The sequence below is a fragment of the Anolis sagrei genome, chromosome Y (assembly GCF_037176765.1).
Source record: "Anolis sagrei isolate rAnoSag1 chromosome Y, rAnoSag1.mat, whole genome shotgun sequence".
NCBI classification, from domain to species: domain Eukaryota; kingdom Metazoa; phylum Chordata; class Lepidosauria; order Squamata; family Dactyloidae; genus Anolis; species Anolis sagrei.
In genome coordinates, this window is record NC_090035.1 from 73,466,915 (window position 1) to 73,489,705 (window position 22,791).

The window sequence follows — 22,791 nt, forward strand, 5'->3', positions numbered from 1 at the left end:
AATTTTCCTGCTTCTTGACAGGGGTTTGGACTGGATGGCCCATGAGGTCTCTTCCAACTCTGTGATTCTATGAAAATGGTACATATTGGGAAGTGGGAGTTGGGTATTGGATACAAAGAACAGCAGATGCAGATATTGCGCTTATGGTGATTGTGGCCCCGTAAGCAGCACTCCCATTCTAGTGGTACCTCCAGGCTTGTTCTTCTGTCTCCTGAGCACTTTGTTTTTTTGTCTGAACTCCTTGGCTCATCCGTTTGGGACACCAAAGAGGCTTAGAGGGGGTTTAGGCTCTAAATGCACCGCGGGGGGCAAGTAAAACAGGGAGGGGGGTGGGATCGTCGAGGGGCAGCTTAGGGGATGGGGACAGAAGGAAATGGGAGGATTAGCCAACTGCAGCAGAGGAGGAGTGATGGCCCTGCGTTGGTTGGTTGTGTGCCCGTCTGCTATCCTTCCTTCCCTTCCTGGTTTTTTGAGAAGGGAGATTTCAAAGGGAGGGAGCTGGGGTTCTCCTTGAGGGGCAGGAAGGACCAGTGGCTGGGTCTCCTGGGTTGCCTTGCAGCCCTTTGGCACTGAGGGAGGGATCGTGGGCCATTCGGCCCGTGCCTGTTGAGTCCCTTGCAGGCGTGAGCCAGATGGTGTCCAGTTAACCCCCTTCTTTGCTTTAGACCTATTAGGAGGCAGATTAAGGGATGAAAGGCCACTGCAGCTGACAGCGGTGGTAGGAGAGAGCATGCGTCCACGTGTCTCTCTGTGTGTGTTTGTTTAAGGCAGTGGTTCTCAACCTCCCTAATGCCACGACCCTTTAATACAGCTCCTCATGTTGTGGTGACCCCCAACCATAACATTATTTTCGTTGCTACTTCATAACTGCAATTTTGCTACTGTTATGAGTCGTGATGTAAATATCTGATATGCAGGATGTCATTCACTGGACCAAATTTAGCACAAATACCCAATACGCCCAAATTTGAACACTGGGGGGGGGGGGGATTGATTTTGTCATTTGGGAGTTGTAGTGGCTGGGATTTATAGTTCACCTGCAATCTGAACTCCACCAATGATGAAATTGAACTAAACTTGGCACATCGAACTCCCATGACCAACAGAAAATACTGGAAGGGTTTGGTGGCCATTGACCTTGAGTTTTGGAGTTGTAGTTCACCTACATCCAGACAGCACTGTGGATTCAAACAATAATGGATCTGGACCAAACTTGGCATGAATACTCAGTATTCCCAAAGGTGGTTTGTGGAAAATAGTCCTTGACATTTAGGAGTTGTAGTTGCTGGGATTTATATTTCACATGCAATCAAAGAGCACTCTGAACCTCACCAAGGATTGAATTGGGCCAAACTTCCCACACAAAGCTCCCATGACCAACAGAAAATACAGGAAGGGTTTGGTGGGCATTGGCCTTGAGTTTTGGAGTTGTAGTTCACCTACATCCAGACAGCACTGTGGACTCAAACAATGATGGATCTGGACTAAACTTGGCATGAATACTCAGTATGCCCAAATATGAACACTGGTGGAGTTATGGGGAAATGGACCTTGGCATTTGGGAATTGTAGTTGCTGGGATTTATAGTTTGCCTACTATCAAAGAGCATTCTGAACTCCACCAATGATGAAATCGAATTAAACTTGGCACACAGAACTCCCATGACCAAGAGAAAATACTGGAAGGGTTTGGTGGGCATTGACTTAGAGTTTTGGAGTTATTGTTCACCTACATCCAGAAAGCACTGTGGACTCAAACAATGACGGATTTGGCATGAATTCTCAGAATACCCAAATGTGAACACTGGTGGAGTTGGGGGGAAATAAGCAGCAAAGGGGGGAAAGGAAGGGGCCTGAGGCTGTTAGGAATTGTGAGAGGTGAAGTCCAACCACCTGGAGGGCCCAAGTTTGCCCAGGCCTGGTACAGAGGAACAAAGGCCCCCTACTCCATCCTTCAAGTGGCTCAGAACCACCACACTTTCATCTCTCTCTCCCTCCCTCTTTCTCTCTCCTCCTCCTCCTCCTCGAGTTTTGCAAATTAGGAAAAGGTCAGATCCCACCCCGAAGCCACCAGTTGACAACCGCTGTCCTGGGCTGACCAGATGCAAAAGGTCAGAAATAGCCCCAAACATTTCCCAACCACATCGCCTCCCTTAGTAAAGGATCTGCTTGTAGTTTTCCCTTGTGTGTACGTGCCTTCAAGCCACCTGTTAACCTAAAGCAATCCAATGAATTTCAAAGGGTTTTCTTAAGCAAGTCATACTCAAGAGGTAATATTCAAGAGGTTACCATCCAACAGCCTTCTGAACTCCACCAACGATGGAATTGAACAAAACATGGCACACAGATTTCCCATGACCAAAAGAAAATATATCCCGGGGGAGGGGGGGGGTCACGAGGGAGTGTCAGAGGAGTTGCCAAAGACCATCAGAAAACACAGTATTGTCTGTTGGTCTTGGGGGTTCTGTGTGGGAAATTTGGCCCAATTCTATCATTGGTGAGGTTCAGAATGTTCTTTGATTGTAGGTGAACTATAAATCCCAGCAACTACAACTCCCAAATGGCAAGGTCTATTTTCCCATAACTCCACCAGTGTTCACTTTTGGGCATATTGAGTATTCATTGCAAGTTTGGTCCAGATCCACCATTGTTTGAGTCCACAGTGCTCTCTGGATATAGGTGAACTACAACTCCAAAGCTTACCCACCAGACCTTTCCAGTATTTTCGGTCGGTTATGGTAGTTGTGTGTGCCAAGTCTGGTTCAGTTCCATCATTGGTGGAGTTCACAATGCTCTCTGATTGTAGGTGAACTATAAATCCCAACATTTACAACTCCCAAATGACAAGATCAAACTTCCCCCCAACCCCACCAGTATTCAAATTTGGGCTTAAGGGGTATTTGTGCCAAATGTGGTCAAGTGAATGAAAATACATCCTGCATATCAGATATTTACATTGTGATTCATAACAGTAGCAAAATTACAGTTATGAAGTAGCAATGAAAATAATGTTATGGTTGGGGGTCACTACAACATGAGGAACTGTATTAAGGGGTCACGGCATTCGGAAGGTTGAGAACCACTGCAATAGACAGTGATACGGAGCATTCAATTTTCTTGCAATGGTAGTAGAACCCAACCATGGCTTTCCCATATTTAGGAGAGAGACTCAACAGGGAATATGCCTTTGTTTACATAGTTTGACTCTCCCTTTTTGCAACGCCAGGACCAATATGGGGACATGTCAGTCATTGTCCGTCTACCTCATGTGCAGGGCCGTAGCCAGAAAAAAAATTCGGGAGGGGTTGAAAATTTTGCGGGGGGGGGGGGGTTGAAAATTTGGGGGGGGGGCTGAAACCTGCCTCCTAGCTCACGCTGAAGCAAAGAACACAGCAGGGGGCAGAGCAACCTTCAATAGCCTGCAGCTCCGCCCCTGTCAACCACCTCCACCAAGTCTGGCCTCCTTAATGAGAGCATTCAACACACACACACCCAACTTGGTTGCTTCACTACATCGGCTATTGCTGCAAGTAATGACAGTGTGAATAAATTGTCAATATTTGCTTGAGATAGTGCTTGCAGTTCTGGAGGGACCAATTTTTTGCATCTCGTAGACTAAGCATGGGAATTTGGTTAACCAGTTAAAATTCATGAGTAAACCAGGTTTTTTAAAAAAATCTTAAACATTTGGGGGGGGGTTGAACCCCTAAAACCACCCCCTCACTACAGGCCTTCTCATGTGCCATCTCTCTGCCCCACTTCCCAGTCCTGGTGTCGAACCCAACCATGGCTTTATCATATTTAGGAGAAACAGACTAAAAAGGGCATATCTCTTTGTGTACATAGTTTGACTCTCCCTTTTGCAGCACCAGGACCGACGTGGAGACATGCCAGTCACTGTCCGTCTACCTCATGTACCATCTTTCTGCCCCACTTCCCAGTCCTGGGGTAGAATCCAACTATGGCTTTCCTATATTTAGGGGAAACAGACTCAAAAGGGAATATCTCTTTGTGTACATAGTTTAATTCCCCTTTATGCAGCGCCAGAACCGACGTGGGGACATGCCAGTCGCTGTCCGTCTACCTCATGTGCCATCTTTCTGCCCCACTTCCCAGTCCTGGGGTCAAACCCAACCATGGCTTTCCTATATTTAGGAAAAACAGACCCAAAAGGGCATATATCTTTGTGTACATAGTTTGACTCTCCCTTTTGCAGCACCAGGACCGACGTGGGGACATGCCAGTCGCTGTCCATCTACCTCATGTGCCATCTTTCTGCCCCACTTCCCAGTCCTGGGGTCAAACCCAACCATGGCTTTCCTATATTTAGGAAAAACAGACCCAAAAGGGCATATATCTTTGTGTACATAGTTTGACTCTCCCTTTTGCAGCACCAGGACCGACGTGGAGACATGCCAGTCACTGTCCGTCTAAATCATGTGCCTTCTTTCTGCCCCACTTCCCAGTCCTGGGGTAGAACCCAACCATGGTTTTCCCATATTTAGGAGAAACAGACTCAAAAGGGCATATGTCTTTGTGTACATAGTTTGACTCTCCCTTTCTGCAACTGCCAGGACCAATATGGGGACATGTCAGTCATTGTCTGTCTACCTCATGTGCCATCTTTCTGCCCCACTTCCCAGTCCTGGGGTCGAACCCAACCATGGCTTTCCTATATTTAGTAGAAACAAGCCCCAAAGGGTATATCTCTTTGTGTACATAGTTTGACTGTCCCTTTTGCAACGCCAGGACCGACATGGGGACATGCCAGTCGTTGTCCTTCTACTTCATGTGCCATCTTTGTGACACACTTCCAAGTCCTTGGGTAGAACCCAACCATGGTTTTCCTATATTTAGGAGAAACAGACTCAAAAGGGCATATGTCTTTGTGTACATAGTTTGACTCTCCCTTTTGCAACATCAGGACTGACGTGGGGACATGCCAGTCGTTGTCTTCTACCTCATATGCCATCTTTCTGCCCCACTTCCCAGTCCTGGGGTAGTATCTGACTATGGCTTTCCTATATTTAGGAGAAACAGACTCAAAAGGGAATATCTCTTTGTGTACATAGTTTGACTCTTCCTTTTGCAGTGCCAGGACCAATGTGGGGACATGCCAGTCGTTGTCGGTCTACCACATGTGCCATCTTTCTGCCCCACTTCTCCGTCCTGGGGTAGAGGAACTGGATGGAGTTTGGTGCTATTCTTAGCTGGGTCTCTGCTTCTATTTTTACACCCAGATGCGAGCTGGGAAGGGGAGGGGGGAGTTGGCTGGCTCTCTCTCGCACATGACAGCAAAACTGCATTACCCAATGTGAATTATGCATGAAAGCTGTAATGTGCCATTGAGCCTTGAACTAACAGCAGCGTCCCTGGAGACCCAGGGTGGCAACAGGGCTGTTTGTGTGGGAGCCTGGCTTTTCAAAAGAGGCAGGAAAAGCAGGATCCGAACATGTGTCCTTCTCCCCGTCCCTCCTCCTCCTCTCCTCCTTAACACCTGCTTCCTTTGGGCGCTTTCTCTGTTCTACATCGCACCAGATTAAGGGGAAAGAAGGGAGAGAACAGCTTGTGATGGGCTTTGTAGACATCTGGGGGAGAGAACACAAGCTATCTCCTTGCCTACCACTCCCCAGGCTCCAGCCTTTCCAGGCAGTGTGCTGAATTCCTTGTAAGACTATATTCCTCCAGATATATGACATCCTCTGACCTAGAAACCCCATCATATAATCCCCGGGTTTGTGAGGAAAGGTCTTAAGGCGGGCAAGGAGGCATTACCAACCATTTCCCTGCAAGTAGAGAAGTGTGTCTCGAAATTTTGGACCTGTTTACAATGCTCTTCAAATAGTTGAAAGACTGGAGAAGGCTACACTTGTTGCTTCGTCCTACTTACCTGCTTCCCTAATGAATTTTAAGATGCCTGCACAATGTGTTGTCGAAGGCTTTCATGGCCAGAATCACTGGGTTGTTGTGAGTTTTCCGGGCTGTATGGCCATGTTCCAGAAGCATTTTCTCCTGACGTTTCACCCACATCTATGGCAGGCATCCTCAGCGGTTGTGAGGTCTTGGAAACTAGGCAAGTGGGCTTTATATATCTGTGGAAGGCCCAGGGTGGGAAAAAGAACTCTTGAGTCGCCCAAGGGCTGAGAAGAGCAGTATATAAATATAGTAAATAAATAAATCTTGTCTGCTTGAGGCCAGTGTGAATGTTGCAGTTTGCCACCTTGATTGGCATTGAATGCCCTGGCTGCTTCCTGCCTGGGGGAATCCTTTGTTGGGAGGTGTTAGCTGGTGCTGATTGTTTCCTGTCTGGAATTCCCCTGGTTTTTTTTTAATGTTCCTCTTTATTTATCATCTATGGCAGGCATCCTCAGAGGTTGTGAGGCCTGTAGGAAACTAAAACCCATTTCCATAGTTTCCAACAGATCTCACAACCTCTGAGGATGCCTGCCACAGATGCAGGTGAAACACCAAGAGAGAATGCTTCTGGTGCATGTATGTTCCCTGGGGACGAGGATACCTGTTTGGTCACATCCACCAGAAGAAATAGACCAGACTAATCTGATCTCTGTTTTCAATAGAGTTACAAGCTGGGTAGATACAGGGAATCCCGTGGATGTAGCGTACCTGGATTTCAGGAAGGCCTTCGACAAGGTCCCCCATGACCTTCTGGCAAGGAAACCAGTCCAATGTGAGCTAGGCAAAACTACGGTGAGGTGGATCAGTAATTGGTTAAATGGACGAACCCAGAGGGTGATTCTCCCCAATGCTTCCTCTTCATCCTGGAAAGAAGTGACGAGCGTAGTGCCACAAGCAGGGTTCCGTCCTGGGTACGGTCCTGTTCAACATCTTTATTAATGACTTAGACGAAGGGCTAGAAGGTATGATCATCAAGTTTGCAGACGACACCAAATTGGGAGGGATAGCCAATACTCCAGAGGACAGGAGCAGGATTCAAAACGATCTTGACAGATTAGAGAAATAATTGGCCAAAACTAACAAAATGAAGTTCAACAGGGACAAATGCAAGATACTCCACTTAGGCAGAAAAAAACGAAATGCAAAGATACAGAATGGGGGACAAGGCCTGGCTCGAGAGCAGTACGTGTGAAAAAGATCTTGTAGTCCTCGTGGACAACAAGTTAAACATGGGCCAACAATGTAATGTAGCGGCAAAAAAAAAAAAAAAAAGCCAATGGGATTTTGGCCTGCATTAATAGGAGCAAAGTGTCTAGATCTGGGGAAGTAATGCTCCCCATGCTCTATTCCGCTTTGGTTAGACCACACCTGGAATATTGTGTCCAATTCTGGGCATCACAATTCAAGAGAGATATTGACAAGCTGGAATGTGTCCAGAGGAGGGCGACTAAAATGATCAAGGGTCTGGAGAACAAGCCCTATGAGGAGTGGCTTAAGGAGCTGGGCATGTTTAGCCTTCAGAAGAGAAGGCTGAGAGTAGACATGATAGCCATGTATAAATATGTGAGAGGAAGTCACAGGGAGGAGGCAGCAAGCTTGTTTTCTGCTTCCCTGGAGACTAGGACGCGGAACAATGCCAATGTCTCCAAGGATGCTGTTTTGCTCACTCCTCTTTTCCCTTCTGCCTCTGAAGTTAGCAATTCTGCCATGTATTTCCAAGTGATGGTGTGACTAGATACTCATCTTCCCCCTGTAGATACTAAAGTTTTGCTTTCCAAGGAGAGCCGGAACAGTGCTGCGTGCACGAACACAAACCTGCATCTTTTGCAAAGGCAAAATTCAATTCTAGTTCTGCGTTGTTGTAGGTTTTTCGGGCTATATGGCCATGTTCTAGAAGCATTCTCTCCTGACATTTCACCTGCATCTATGGCAGGCATCCTCAGAGGTTGTGAGGTCCATTAGAAACTAGGAAAATTGGGTTTATATATTTGTGGAATGTCCCAACAACCCAGTGATTCCAGCCATGAAAGCCTTCAACAATTCTAGTCCTCATTTAAAGGTCTCTCAGAAACCACAGCCAAAGATGCACAAGAATCTTATTTACTGTGGCAAGCAGCAGTGACGGTGAGTGGCATCAATTCTTTCCCCCTTGTCACAAACCCACAGCCGGTGCCTTTCCCACTCTGCGCATGAGAAGAGACACCTGGCGGCTCACAGCAACAGCAGGTGTGCGATCACTCCAGGGCAGTGGGTCACACAAGTGGTGCTCAGGTGTCCAAACGCATTAGCACCAAAGTAGGTCACGGGTAGATGTGGAAAAAGGAGGAAAGGGCTGTGACGTCAGCCCAGTTGCCTCTGTCAGGGTGCAGAGAGAGGGAGATGATACAGGCCTAGCTGCGAGGGTTGAATGGAAAGTAATGCCTCCACCTTCATTATTTGGGTTTGGATGGAAATATTTTAATAAAACAAACGCAGAAATAATCCTTAGAATGTGCTCTTTAAATACCACCATTCACTTTTCCACATAATCACCAGACAATTGGATACATTTCTGCCAACGATAAACACGTTTTTTGAAGCTGTCACGGAAGAAGTCGACACTGTTTCCACAACCAGCGTCTCACAGTTCTCTCAACATCTCCATCAGAAGCATAATGATGTCCCCATAGATCTATCATTATCGGGAATAGATGGAAGTCAGATGGTGCTAAATCTGGACTGCATGGAGAATATTGTACGGTGGTGAGATCCAGTCTCTGAAGTTTCAAGTCTGTGTGTACCCATCGTTCAGGCGTACCCATCGTGCACAGAATGTGTTCTTTAACTACCACTATTCACATTTCCACATAATCATCAGACAATTGGATACATTTCTGCCAATGATGCACAAGTTTTCTGAAGCCATCATAGAAGAAATCGACACTTTGTTTCTACAACCAGTGTCTCACAGTTCTCTCATTCTGGGTACCCATTGTGCACAGATCTTCCGATAGCCAAGCAAAGCAATAATGTGACCCACACCTCCTTGTGAAATGCTGATTATGCTTGACATTTCTTTCTGAGTGATACGATCGTCCTGAATCAATCTGTCAACCTTTTGCTTGTGAAACTCAGTGGTTGCTGTCACAGGACGTCCAACTCTGTTTGTCACGCAAGTCAGATGTTCCCACCTCAACATCTTTAAACTTACTTGCCCAATCACATCAACACAATCACCATAAACAGCTTGCATTCTCTGATGAATCTCCTTTGGGGTGACACCTTCTGCTGTCAAGAATTCAATGACTGCACGTTGCTTAATTTATTTATTTACTTCATTTATATACCGCTTTTCTCAGCCCTCAGCCTTAAGTCGCATTGACCAACCGTTTCTGCAGGCTTCCATACTTCGCACTTTAACACAACCGTTCAACGCTAAGGCTTCCTGCCAAAATGGAGCCATAGAGGAGAGTCTACTGAACAAGCCAGTACCTGCCGCATACCAGTAGTGCCATCTGTTGAGGAGTTAAGAAGGTGGAGGCATTACTTTTCATTCAACCCTCATAGGATTTCAAGAAAAGCCAGAGAGAAGAGGAAGCAAGCAGGAAAAGTGGCCAGATGTTGTTCGGCCATGCAGATGAAATCCCAATGGTGCAACGCAAAGGAAATCCAGGTCTCGAGGTGACGGCAAGTCGATGGGAGATGAAAGACACCCAAAGCCACCTCTCTGCTGACAGCTGGCTAGGAAACGACGGGAAGCCTGTTGCCTCCCCAGCCCTTCCCCAAACCAGGTGACCTATATATCTTTTAGCAACACAAGAGCAGATGGGTGTCACAGGATTGAGAGGAGAGACACGAAGCAGCCTAAAATATTACGGAGGATTCTTTTCAGACCCCTGGGGGTGTCAGCTCCATCCACAACCTGCTTGCGAGCAGGGATCTCAAAACGGAATGATGGACGCTGACAAACCAAAGAGGATGAAGAGCTGCCAAGATGATCAAAAGTCTGGGAGAGAAATCTGTGAGCATCTCCTGGTAGGAAGGAAGTGGGGGTGTTTTAATCTCCTTTTCCTCCAGGCAGGAAAGGATGCCTCCGGCTGACGGTTTAATATTCGAAAAGGGAGGACGAGTGAGGAGCCAGCGGTAGGACAAAACGCAGCAGGGGAGAGGAGGATTTAGGGGTTTAGTGTCCAAATGAAGCTTCCCAACTCGTAGGGTGGTCCTGCCATGGAAGGAGAGGTTGAAAAGGCAGCCAGGAGGAGAACATCACTTTGGGTACAGACAAACAGGAAGGGAACTTTGCTGGTGCAGGGATGGAAAACTCATCCTCACTCAACCTTTGAAGCTTAAGAACTGCCCTGTGTGGATTAGACCGAGCTCCCTTCAACTTTGAAAAATTGTGGGAGATTTTTTTTATTTATCGTATCAGTATCAACCAGACATTTGTATTACATTTTTAACAAAACAAACAAACAGACAAAACACAAAGTTTGCAAGCTTGGTAGTTGATTAAATGCCCTTTGACCAGTATCTGGCCATTTGGAGTGCCTCTTGTGTTGCTATAAGAAGGTCCTCCATTGTGCATTGACTAGCAAACAGCTCCCAATAAAAGATTCCCCCCAGGCAGCAACGAGCCAAGCTTTGAAGCTGCAAAGCCATTGAATGCTAATCAAGGAGGCCAATTGCAACATTCACACTTGCCTCAAACAGACAATAGTTCTTTCTTGCAACTTGAAACCAACCTGTTACTTGCTACGTGATGTTTTGAAACACATCGCATAGACACCATGAGCTAAATCATCTGCCACATGCTGTGTATGCCTGCTCTGGTGGAAGAGATCTGGAGATCCCAAATGCTTGCAACACATGCGGTGACCTTTGAAGTGGCCTTATAAAAAGGCATTACTCTTATCTGGGTTTTGGAATTATTCTTTAAAGAGCAGAGTAGATACAGGCTCAGGACAGGATGTCCAGTTTGTGGACTCAGATGACTTATTGGGCCACTCTTGCATGATAAATAAAACACTCTCTTCCACTGCACTTAAGACCAAAAAAAAGGATGCTGACTTGAACGTGTTTATGGAGTTTTAATGAAACATGAGGGGACAGGATGGGTTCTTCTGGTGCAATCCATGTTCTATAATCTGCAGAAACAGAAAGAGAGAGAACAGCAGTGAATTTGGGTGGAGCAGTCACAAACCAAAGGGAGGAGGATGGCAGAAGTACAACTGGAGAAACTATCTGAAGTTGGATGCAAATAGCAGAGCTTGGAAACGTTACTTTTTTGAAATGCTAACTTTTAGAACAGTGTTTCTCAACCTGCAGGTCGCCCCCCCCCCCCGGGGGGGGGGGTTACAAGGGGGTTTCAGAGGGGTCACCAAAGACCATCAGGGAACATATATTTCTGATGAACTTTGGCAGAGAAGGCTGAAGATCTCTCCACCTGTTCTTCTCTTCCTTTTTGGAAACAGACAGCAAATCCTTCCACCAAAAGCTCTCCTCTGCTGTGATTGGTTGGCCTCTCAGCCAAGAGGAGGGCTGTTTCTGAGACTCCAAGTGGGGGAAGGGAGAGCAGGTATGCTCGGCGCATGGCAGCGTGGTGCGCATGTTCAGGTGAGGGAGAGCATGCGAGGCTGGAGGGAGGCTCACATCAGCAAGTCCCTTCAAGGTATGGGGGTTCGGTGTGGAAAGTTTGGCCCAATTCTATTGCTGGTGGGATTCAGAATGCTCTATAAACTATAAATCCCAGCAACTACAACTCCAAAATGTCAAAGTCTCTTCCCCCCCCCCCCAAAAAAACCCCTCCCCCGGTGTTCACATTTGGGAATATTGAGTATTCATGTCAAGTTTGGTCTACATCTATCATTGTTTGAGTCCACAGTGCTCTCTGGATGTGGGTGAACTACAACTCCAAAACTCAAGGTCAAGGCCCACCAAACCCTTCCAGTATTTTTCTGTTGGTCAGTTCTGGATGCTAAGTTTGGTTCAATTCAATCGCTGGTGGAGTTCAGAATGCTCTTTGATTGTAGGTGAACTATAAATCCCAGCAACTACAACTCCCAAATGACAAAATCAATCCCTCCCAATCCCACCAGTATTCAAATTTGGGCGTAATGGGTATTTGTGCCAAATTTGGTCCAGTGACTGGAAATGCAACCTGCCTATCAGATATTTACATTATGATTCATAACAGTGGCAAAATTATAGTTATGAAGTAGGAAAAAAAATCATTTTATGGTTGGGGGTCACCACAACATAAGGAACTGTATTAAGGGGTCGCGGCATTGGGAAGGTTGAGAAACACTGTTCTAGAACTTTCCCACCCATTATATCTCAAAGTATGGAACCGTTTCAAGATTAGCACTGCACCATCCCTCATTATTCTCTTCCCACTTTTGCTTCGTTACTAAGAAATGAACCACTCTTTTGTCAGATGCTTACGTGATCTCCCGAAAGGCACGCTTTTCGACATATTTAACCCGGTATTTCCTTTTGAATCTGAAACGAAAAGGACAAGGATGTTTAGGGACAACTCAGGTTCCTCTTTGCATGAGATATAGATAAACCCAGAACTTCAAATACAAGCATAGCTGAGTTAACACAAACTCCTGACAAATAAACTCATTTCTATTGTCTTCTGATGCTTGGAGCGCCGTTACTTTCCCACCAATGGCAGTACCTATTGATCTACTCATATTTGCATGACTGCCCGGTTGTTAGAAGCTGGGGCTAACAATGGGAGCTCACCCCACCCCCCAGATTCACCAGTTATAGCCAATGTAAATCTTTAACTCTGGGCACCAAAGTGGAAATCATAACAAAGGACAATGGAAGAAAAATCATTGCTAGATGACCTCCAAAATCCAACTGTAAAGCTGCCAGAAATTGAAAATAATCAGTCTGTTGGTCAACCTAACTAACCAATTTATTAACCCACCACTAGATGAGACTGTCTGCTTGACTCTCTGTCCGAGTCATGTTTCTGAGCTTTCCACATTTCAAACTCCAGAAATATAAGCAGTGAGATCCTCAGAATACAAGTTTGTGATGATACTGCTTGAGTCCCATCCAATACAATGGTTTCACTTACTTTGCACGCTCTCTGGGCTCTATGAGATTGCGTTTCTGAAGGCTCTTGAAGCGGTCTTTCAGGATACTGCCTTCAGGCTTGGGGAAGAAACAAAAAATAGCATGAAAAACATATAGAAGCTGATATCTGAACAGAGAAATGCTGGACCACTCTGACAACCACCATGTCAGATTACACAGAGAAGCCACTGAAATCCACAAGCATGTGGACAATTTTAACAGAAAGGAGGGAACCATGAAAATGAACAAAATCTGGCTACCAGGATTTAAAAAACTCTAAAATCAGTAAATAAAGAGCCGTACTCAAAAAGCAGGGGGATTCCAGAGAAGACTCAACTATGGCCAGCTATCACCTCCCAACAAAGGATTCTCCCAGGCAGCAACCAGTCAGGCTTTGAAGCTGCAAGATCTTAAATCAGGGGTCCTCAAACTTTTTAAACAGAGGGCCAGGTCACAGTGCCTCAAACTGTTGGAGGGCCAGATTATAATTTGAAAAAAGCATGAATGAATTCCTATGAAAATTGCACATATCTTATTTGTAGTGCAAAAAACACTTAAAAACAATACAATCATTAAAAAGAACAATTTTAACAAATATAAACTTATTAGTATTTCAATGGGGCCTGCTTTTGGCTGCTGAGATAGGATTGTTGTTGTTGTGTGCTTTCAAGTCGTTTCAGACTTAGGTTGTGGTCTGGGCACCACAACTGAAGAGAGATGTTGACAAGCTCTTCAATTGTGTAGTCGCTGTCCGGAGGAGGGCAACTAACATGATCAAGGGTCTGGAGAACAAGCCCTATGAGGAACGGCTTAAGGAGCTGGGCATGTTTAGCCTGAAGAAGAGAAGGCTGAGAGGAGATATGATGATAGCCATGTATAAATATGTGAGAGGAAGTCATAGGGAGGAGGGAGCAGATCAAGGGTCTGGAGAACATGAGGAAGAACTTCTTGACTGTGAGAGCCGTTCAGCAATGGAACTCTCTGCCCCAGAGTGTGGTGGAGGCTCCTTCTTTGGAGGTTTTTAAACAGAGGCTAGATGGCCATCTGTCAGGGGTGATTTGAATACAATATTCCTGTTTCTTGACAGGGGGTTGGACTGGATGGCCCACGAGGTCTCTTCCAACTCTATGATTCTATGACCCTGAGTGAGGGCCGGGTAAATGACCTTGGTGGGCTGCATCCGGCCCCTGGGCCTTAGTTTGAGGACCCCTGCCTTAAATGCTATCCCTCTTGTCCTTTGCTGAATGTAGCATTTGTTGGATTTTCTTAGTGGGTTTGTAGATAGCTTCAAAGCCGTGCAGCCAGGCTCTGAAGTTGCAAAGCCATTCAGTGCTAATCAAGGTGAACAACTGCAACATTCACACAATCCTAATTAACTCATCAGCCAAAAACAGACCCACGCTTTCCATTGCAATACTGGTAAGATTATTGTCGAAGGCTTTCATGGCCAGAATCACTGGGTTGTCGTGAGTTTTCCGGGCTGTATGGTCACGTTCCAGAAGCATTCTCTCCTGACATTTCGCCTGCATCTATGGCAGGCATCCTCAAAGGTTGTGAGCCAATTGAAACAGTCACACCTACCTCAAACAGACAAGAGTTCTTTCTCCCACCCTGGACATTCCACAGATATATAAACCTCACTTGCCTAGTTTCCAACAAACCCCTCAACCTCTGAGGATGCCTGCCATAGAGTGAGTGAAACATCAGGAGAGAATGCTTCTAAAACATGGCCATACAGCCCGGAAAACTCACAGCAACACAAAGAAATTAACTGCAACTTAAATTCACTCGTTTAAGCATATATATCTCTCTGCCACAGAAAGAAGTTTGAAAATTTCGTTAGTCAGTGGTCCCCAACCTTTTTTTGACCAGGGACCACTCTCCAAAATTAGTACCAAAAGGGTTAAGAATCAGTTTTGGGTCAACTTTAGATTTGGTTTGGTTATTTGGGGTTCTGATTCAGAAAACTGCATTGGATAGACCACATCAGCTCTAGTTTCTGATACAGAACATATGCCACCCAGTAGTCACCATCTGCTAGCCCACAGAAAACCATATTCAATCATCTAGAGCTGATGTGGTCAGTGACAGGGAAGGAGTGGCAGGTGATGCAAAAGAAGTGGAAATAAAATAAAATGAATAAAGAGAAAGGAGGCTCGCGGAGCAGATTTTCATCCTCGAGGCCCACTGGTGGTTTGCAGCCCACAGATTAGCAATCACTGCCTTAGATGATAACACTCTGAATCCCGGGTTCTGGTGCCAAACTGGTATAGGCTGAAAAACCGACAACAACCCAGTGATTCCAGCCATGAAAGTCTTTGACAATACATTGAACTGCCACAATTATCTGTTTTCAATGCAACATCAAAGTTTGCCCATATCAGTCTGCCAGGAATCTGAATAATTTCCCATTGCAGCAAGAGTTTCCCTTCTTCCTTATAGCAAAATGGGGCAATGGGATGTACTCTGCTCTGCTATCTTTGCACTCACACTTCCTGCGCCAGGAGTGCAACTCTTCACACAGTATCAGCTCCTCAACATAGACTTATTAAGTGCCTTCCTGTTCCAAAATAACTGTTATTTAGATGTGTTTTGTTAAGTTGCTGAAGCAAGGTGTCAGTAAGCTAGGGGAGAGATGAGGGCATGTTAGAGACTGTTTAGCCAATGGGAAGGCCCCTCTTTTAAAGCCTGCCTGGCTATTAAAACCTCCTTGGATGGTGGTGAGGAAGTAGCAATCTCAAAGTAAACTTACCAACCATGGCACTGCTAAGAAAAGGAACATCTCTTAAGCTAGGGTGGAAAGGAACAGTTTGGTTGGGGCATATTTTTTTTGTGTGTCAGGAGCGACTTGAGAAACCTCAAGTTGCTTCTGGTGTGAGAGAATTGGCTATCTGCAAGTACGTTGCCCAGGGGACGCCCGGATGTTTTACCATCCTTGTGGCAGGCTTCTCTTATATCCCCGCATGGGGAGCTGGAGCTGATAGAGGGAGCTCATCCGCATTCTCCCCGAATTCAAACCTGTGACCTGTTGATCTTCAGTCCTGCCAGCACAAGGGTTTAACTCACTGTGACACCGGGGCATAAGATCTGGAGAATGTTTGGCATTGAGCGCTGGACAGGCTCTTAACTGGGCTCAGTCACGCAAATCCAATGAGGGACTTCGGGCAAGTCACAGTCTCTCAGCCTTAAAAGAAAAGTAATGCAAACCCTCTGCTGAATAAACTCTGCCAAAATAAACAAATAAATAAATCTAGGAGTGGGTCGTTGTAAGTCCGAGTTGAAGATATTTAAAAATTAAGAAATTTCCCTTCATGAGCTCCTTGCTAAGAAAATAAGTAGCTCAATATGTGCAGGGCGAAAACGAAAGGGCATTTCTTTAGACAAAGACTTGCCGAATTACCTATCATAGACTATTGAAAGAGCAGAGGCTGAGATTATTATACTCTTAGAACAGGCAAAGGCAAACTTCAGCCCTCCAGGTGTTTTGGACTTCAACTCCCACAATTCCAACCATTGGGAATTCTAGGTGTTGAAGTTCCAAAAACCTGGAGAAAGGTCGGATTTTCTCCATGCCTGTTTTGGAAGGATTTCAATCAATACGTTTCTCTCTCTCTCTCGCAAATCTAAATTGGGTGAGTGTGGTTCAAAGCCGAACTTTTCAGAGGGGGCTGTAATAATAATAATAACAACAATCTGGGATTTCCGAATTCAGACTGACAGAGTTTTGGAGCACAATACTCCTGACCTCACGCTCATGTTAAAAAGCAAAGTATGGACCGTCGATGTTGCAATCCCAGGCGACAGCAGGATTGAAGAGAAACAAGTGGAAAAGCTGACACAATGAGGATTTAAAGATCGAACTGCACAAGCCAGTCAAGGTGGTCCCAGTGGTGATCGGCACACTGGGTGCAGTGCCTAAAGACCTTGGCCTGCACTTAAACACAATTGGCGCTGACAAAATTACCATCCGTCAGCTGCAAAAGGCCCAGTCCTGGACACTTGGGAAGTGTCCAACGTGTGATCCAATGCAACAACCAGCATAGTGATCTTGTTTGCTATGTACTAATTTTGTGTGTTTGAAACAATAATAATAATTCTTTTTATCCTGGGCGACAACCGAGCCAGTATAGACTTTGTTTTGGTTTGCTTCCGCATAGTGCTAATGGGTTAGTTGCTCTTAGTTCCACTCCTCAGCTGAGACCTTTCTGACTTGGTTGGGCCTGCTGTTAGTTACATTACCACCAGCACAGCTTTCAGCATCCTTGGAGCAGTTAAGCTTCCCACCCCACAAGGTGGCACCAATCACTTGGGAAGTGCTCAACTTGTCAGTTCGTGATACGAAATCCAGCATATTTATCTCGTTTGTTGTGTCATACTGTATTTTTCTGTCAGTAAAATAATAATAATATTTATTTATGTTCTGTCCTATCTCACCAGAGGGATTCAGGATGGATTCCAAACATAAAAGGCAAACGTTCATGCCTGAACACAACGACAATATAGCCGTAACAACAAAAATCGACAACCCAACATATAAAAACCAATTATGCCTTAGGTTTGTTTTGATACAAGCTGGACGGGATATGTGTGTGTGTGTGTCTCCACAAACTTTGGAAAAATTGCTTTTAAGTAGAATTCCCTGTCCAGCCAATGCTTCCAAAGTTCTGGTCAGCTGACACAGAAGCAATGGAGAAGTGTGAAAGGCCTTTCCCAAGACAGTGGAGCATCTGCCAAGTAGGGACCATGAGGACTGCTTGAATACCCGAGTGCTCCCTCATACTCAGGTGGGTGAACTCTCAAGGTGGCAACAGAAAGTATGATAAAGGATTTTTGCCTAGGTGCCTCAGCTCCCCAGTCCTTACCTACTCGGCAGGCCCAGGGAGCCCCTGGGAACCTTCACATTCCCGGCAAACAATGCTGGAAATTCTCCGAGCGCAAGGATGGGTCTCATCATTGGACACCAAAGGAAGGTAAGAATGTGGGAAGCATAACCCCCTTTCCTATCCCGCACTGAGCTACCTGGGAGGTGTTTTGGAGGCCCAGCTGGATCAAGTTGGCAAGAAGGAAATTACACTTTAAAAATGCCCTTTCCACAATTTTTCCCATTTGTAAATGCTTTTCCAAAACCACAAACAGACCCAGCCACTTCCAGCATTGGTTTTTGTGACTTTTTTTTGCAACCCACACATCTATGTTCCTTAGAAGGTCTTGGGGCAGAACTATGAACTCCAGGCATGCTGATGTTGCATACCTAAATGAAGCCTGTTTTAAAGTGGCTGGCTCAAGAGGGGAAAATTGCACCAATCCAAGAAGGAAACACAGAAGCGGCAGAATGGATTTTAAAACATAGGCTGCCGTAGGGCAATGGTAACTGATTTATAGTAGATGGGAGTGCTCTGACCCTTGGTCAGAAAGGCTCGCTAGAGTCCTGCAGCCCAAAGGCTGGAGAAGGAGGTCACCTACTCACCTTCAGCCTCCTCAAAGAGTCTGCTAGTTCAGTACTCAATTGCACATCCAGGTCAGGATCTTCATACCTGTTGCAGAGAAGAGAAGAAGGCATTTGCTTAGAAATGCTGAAGACAAAACAGGCCAAACTCTGTCCCATCCAACCACAGTTCCCTGAAGAGGTGTACATAAGTGGATGTCTCCCAGCTCAGCCCCTCCGCCCCACGCTGACCTGCCCAAGCTCTTACTTCAGTCTGCCAAGCCGCTTGGGCTTGTTGGCTTCTGCCTCCCGCTTGGCCTTCCGCAGTTTCTTCCGGCGCAGCAACTCAGCCTCCCACTGCTTCACTTGCAGTCGGATGGACCGCAGCTGGAAGAGATTTTGCCGCCGGAGCCGTGCCGTCTTCTCACCTGCTTCACGAGCTTTCTGCATGTGGAAGGAGAGATAAATTGATAGATGGGTGAATGGATGGAGGAAACAAGGTCTCATACAGGATGGACCCTAAATACCCTAGAGCAGTAGTGTCAAACTTGGTTAACTTCCAAGATCAGATGGGATCTGGTGTCTTTAGGGCAGAGGCGTCAAACTTGTGGCCTTCCAGGTGCTTTGGACTTCAGCTCCAGAAGTCCCTGACCATTGAACAAGCTAGCTAGGGCTTCTGGGAGTTGGTGGTCCAAACATCTGGAGGGCCACAAGTCTGACACCTGCCCTAAAGACACCAGATTCCATCTGATCCTGGAAGTTAAGCAAGATCAGACCTGGCTGCCACTTGGATGAGTTACTGTGAAACAAATACTACATGCTGGGGGCAATATTTTACAGGAAGAAACTAGCAAAATCAAATACTCCTTTCCTAAGGTAAAGGTTTTCTCCTGGCATTAAGTCCAGTGGTATCCGACTGAGGGGTGGTGCTCATTTCCATTTCTAATCCGAAGAGTCGGCATTGTTCATAACACCTCCAACAAGGTCATATGGCTGGCATGAAGAAGAAGAAGAAGAACTTTATTTTTCTACCCCGCCTCCATATCCCCGAAGGGACTCGGGGCTTCTTGCATGGGGCCAAGCCCAGGGCAAAATACAATTAAAAACAGAACAATAACCAGTTAAAATAACATAAAACAGCATAAACAATAATAAACAAGCATCAAAAGCAACAGCAGACTAATTTTGGAGGGGGGGGGGAGAGGGCAACTATGTGAACTGGTTAAAGGATAGGGGGGTTCAAAAGGTGGATAGAAACGTATAGTAGCATAGGAAATAGCATGGGGGAACAGAGCAATTAAACAGGATCAATTCAGCTTAACTTAAAAATAAATATAATAATGGAATATAGGAGTTCAGATTCAGGTCATGATACAAATCATTTGTCATAGGGGTCATCAGTCGAATGCACAACGAAACATTCAGGACTTTAATTCCTTACGGGATGTGGGTAGGGAAGGTGCCAGCCTAATCTCCCTGGGGAGGGACTTCCAGAGACGAGGGGCCACCACCGAGAATGCCCTTTCACTCATCCCCACCAACCGCGCCTGAGATGGGTGGGAGAAAGAGAAGAGCATCCCCAGAAGATCTTAAGGAGCGTGTGGGCTCGTAGGGGAAGATGCGTTCTCGAAGATAGGCAGGTCCTGAACCATTTAGAGCAGTGGCTCTCAACCTGTGGGTCCCCAGATGGTTTGGCCTTCAACTCCCAGAAATCCTGTCAGCTAGTAAACTGGCTGGGATTTCTGGGAGTTGTAGGCCAAAACACCTGGGGACCCACAGGTTGAGAACCACTGATTTAGAGCTTTATAGGTAATGACCTGCACCTTGAATTGGGACCAGAAATGGCAGCCAGTGGAGCTGTTTAAACAAGGGGGTTGACCGCTCCCTATAACTTGTTCCAGTTAATAATCTGGCCACTGACCTTTGCACCAGCTGTAGTTTCTGAACTGTCTTCAAGGGCAGCCCTATGTAGAATGCATTACTGTAGTCCAATATTGAGGTAACTAAGGCATGGTCAAGTCAGACTTCTCAAGGTACTGTTGCAGCTGGCGCACAAGTTTTAACTTGTGCACCATGACTTCCTGCTAGAGCGATACCTATTGATCTACTCACATTTGCATGTTTTCGAACTTCTAGGTTGGCAGAAGCTGGGGCTAACAGTGGGAGCTCACGCGGCTCCCCGGATTCGAACCTGCGACCTTTCAGTAAAGCAAGTACAGCAGCTCAGCGGTTTAGCCCACTGCACCACCAGGGGCTCCTCCTTTCCTTAGAAACTCCTATGAAGTTTACGGGCCTACTATAAGTCAACAGGAACTTGAAGGCATATCCTGGTCCCATTCCTCAAACGCTGCAGGCTAGAACTCCCATAGCATGAGAAAAGGTGTCTTTTTGGACCGATACCCAAAGTGGCCATCCAAAAGAAAAACTTTCCCCAAGCCCAAGGAGTAGTAAGCTATATTTTGGAGGAAGGAACTGCCAAAACCACATCTGAGTATGAAAGCCCTGTGAAATTCATGGGGTCGGCATAGGTCAAGAGGCGATTTGAAGGCACATAAACACACACACACAGGGCAATGGTTCTTGCTCCCTTCCCCGGCTTTCCTCTTCCCACAGTGCCCTCTGCAGGTTAAGGCAACCCTGATTGACCTCCCAGTCAGGCTAAGATGACTGGGGCAGAGAAGGGGGCCTCGAAGCGAGTTCCCTCCTTCCTTTCTTCCTTCTTTCCACAATGCTCTTGCAGGGAGCAGATGGCAGGCGCTGGGCTCTGCCAGATGGCTGCATGTTCAGGAGCTGCAGCGGTGGCGGCAGCAGCAGCGACACAGAGGATAATCAAGCTCCCTTTGGCAAGCGGCCCGGGAGGCAGCCCCAATTGCTACGGCTTCTCAAGGGCAGCTCGGAGAGCAATGCCACAGCAGCAGCTTTAGGTGCCTCTGCAGGAAGAACCGCAGTCACGGGCGTATTGTGCGTTCACCCAGGGAGAACAAAAAGGCACGGTAAACGCTCACAGGACAGTCTGTGCTGAAAAACAGCTGGAGTTGTTCTGCAAGAAAACCCAAATTTGGCACCAGGGAAAAATTCAAATGACACACATCAGATAAAGGTAGTGTATCTGAATACACACTCGCTCTACATTACACAGCCCAACCATTGTTTTCTCTCAAAGTCTTGGGTTTTCAAACTCTTCCTCGGGTTATTTGGGGTGAATTGGATAGCATGCATCAGCTCTAGTTTCTTAGATATAAGGTAAAGGTTTTCCCCTGTAAGTCCAGTCATGTCCGACTCTGGGGGTTGGTGCTCATCTCCATTTCGAAGCCAAAGAGCTGGCGTTGTCCGTAGACACCTCCAAGGTCATGTGGCCAGCATGACTGCATGGAGCGCCATTACCTTCCCGCTGGTACCTATTAATCTATTCACATTCACATGTTTTCGAACTGTTAGGCTGGCAAAAGATGGGGCTAACAGCATGAGCTCACCCTGCTCCCCAGATTTGAACCGACAACCCTTTGGTCAGCAAATTCAGCAGCTCATCTGCTTAACCCACTGCGCCACCAGGGGCTCCACTATATCTCTATTCTTAGATATAGTTATCATGATTCTTTGGCCAACTGGTAAAGGTTTTCACCTGACATTAAGTCCAGTCGTGTCTGATTCTGGGGGTTGGTGCTCATCTCCATTTCTAAGCCAAAGAGCCAGCGTTGTCCATAGACATGTGGCCAGCCCATGTGGAGCCCCGTTACCTTCCCACCAGAGTGGTACCTATTGATCTACTCACATTTGCATGTTTTCGAACTGCTAGGTTGGCAGAAGCTTCCGGGCCCAATTTAAGGTGCTGGTGCTAACCTACAAAGCCCTAAACGGTTCCGGCCCAAAATACCTTTCGGACAGCATCTCGGCCTATGAGCCCACAAGGACCTTGAGATCGTCTGGGGAGGCCCTTCTCTCGATCCCGCCTGCCTCACAGGCACGTCTGGCGGGGACGAGGGATAGGGCCTTCTCAGTGGTGGCCCCCCGGCTATGGAACACCCTCCCTGTTGACATCAGGCAGGCGCCCTCCCTTATGTCCTTCTGGAAGAGCCTGAAGACATGGCTATTCGAGAAGGCATTTAATTAAATGCTACAGCAATTGAAAACGACAAATGGAACGGAATGTAGACTACGAGATTGGTTGATCCTATGATAAGACGAAGCGGATTTTTAGTGTAATTAGATGATAGTGTATTATTGTTATGTTGTTTATAGTGCCATGGTAGCTTATTGTATGATATGTTTGTTTATGTTGTACACCGCCACGAGTCGCCCTAGGGCTGAGAGCGGCGGTTAATAAATGAAGCAAACAAATAAATAAATAAATAAATAAGCTGAGGCTAAGAGCGGAAGTTCACA

The 22,791-nt window shown here is 46.3% G+C and overlaps 1 protein-coding gene across 2 annotated transcripts in view; it reads right to left on the minus strand.

Moving 5' to 3' along the window:
• Positions 1–10,961: 10,961 nt before the first annotated feature.
• LOC132780202 (ribosome biogenesis protein NOP53) overlaps positions 10,962–22,791 on the minus strand; it is a 30,718-nt gene continuing 18,888 nt past the window's right edge. Inside the window, exons 9-13 of one of the 2 annotated variants that reach the window (XM_060783780.2) lie at positions 18,677–18,852; positions 18,451–18,517; positions 12,985–13,061; positions 12,336–12,392; positions 10,962–11,038 (exon numbers count right to left, since the gene is read on the minus strand). In XM_060783780.2, coding sequence (XP_060639763.2) covers positions 11,032–11,038; positions 12,336–12,392; positions 12,985–13,061; positions 18,451–18,517; positions 18,677–18,852 — 384 coding nt within the window. In that variant the 3' untranslated portion in view covers positions 10,962–11,031. Of the gene's footprint in view, positions 11,039–12,331; positions 12,393–12,984; positions 13,062–18,450; positions 18,518–18,676; positions 18,853–22,791 lie in introns of those variants that run through there. The other variant, XM_060783781.2, reaches the window with a different exon arrangement.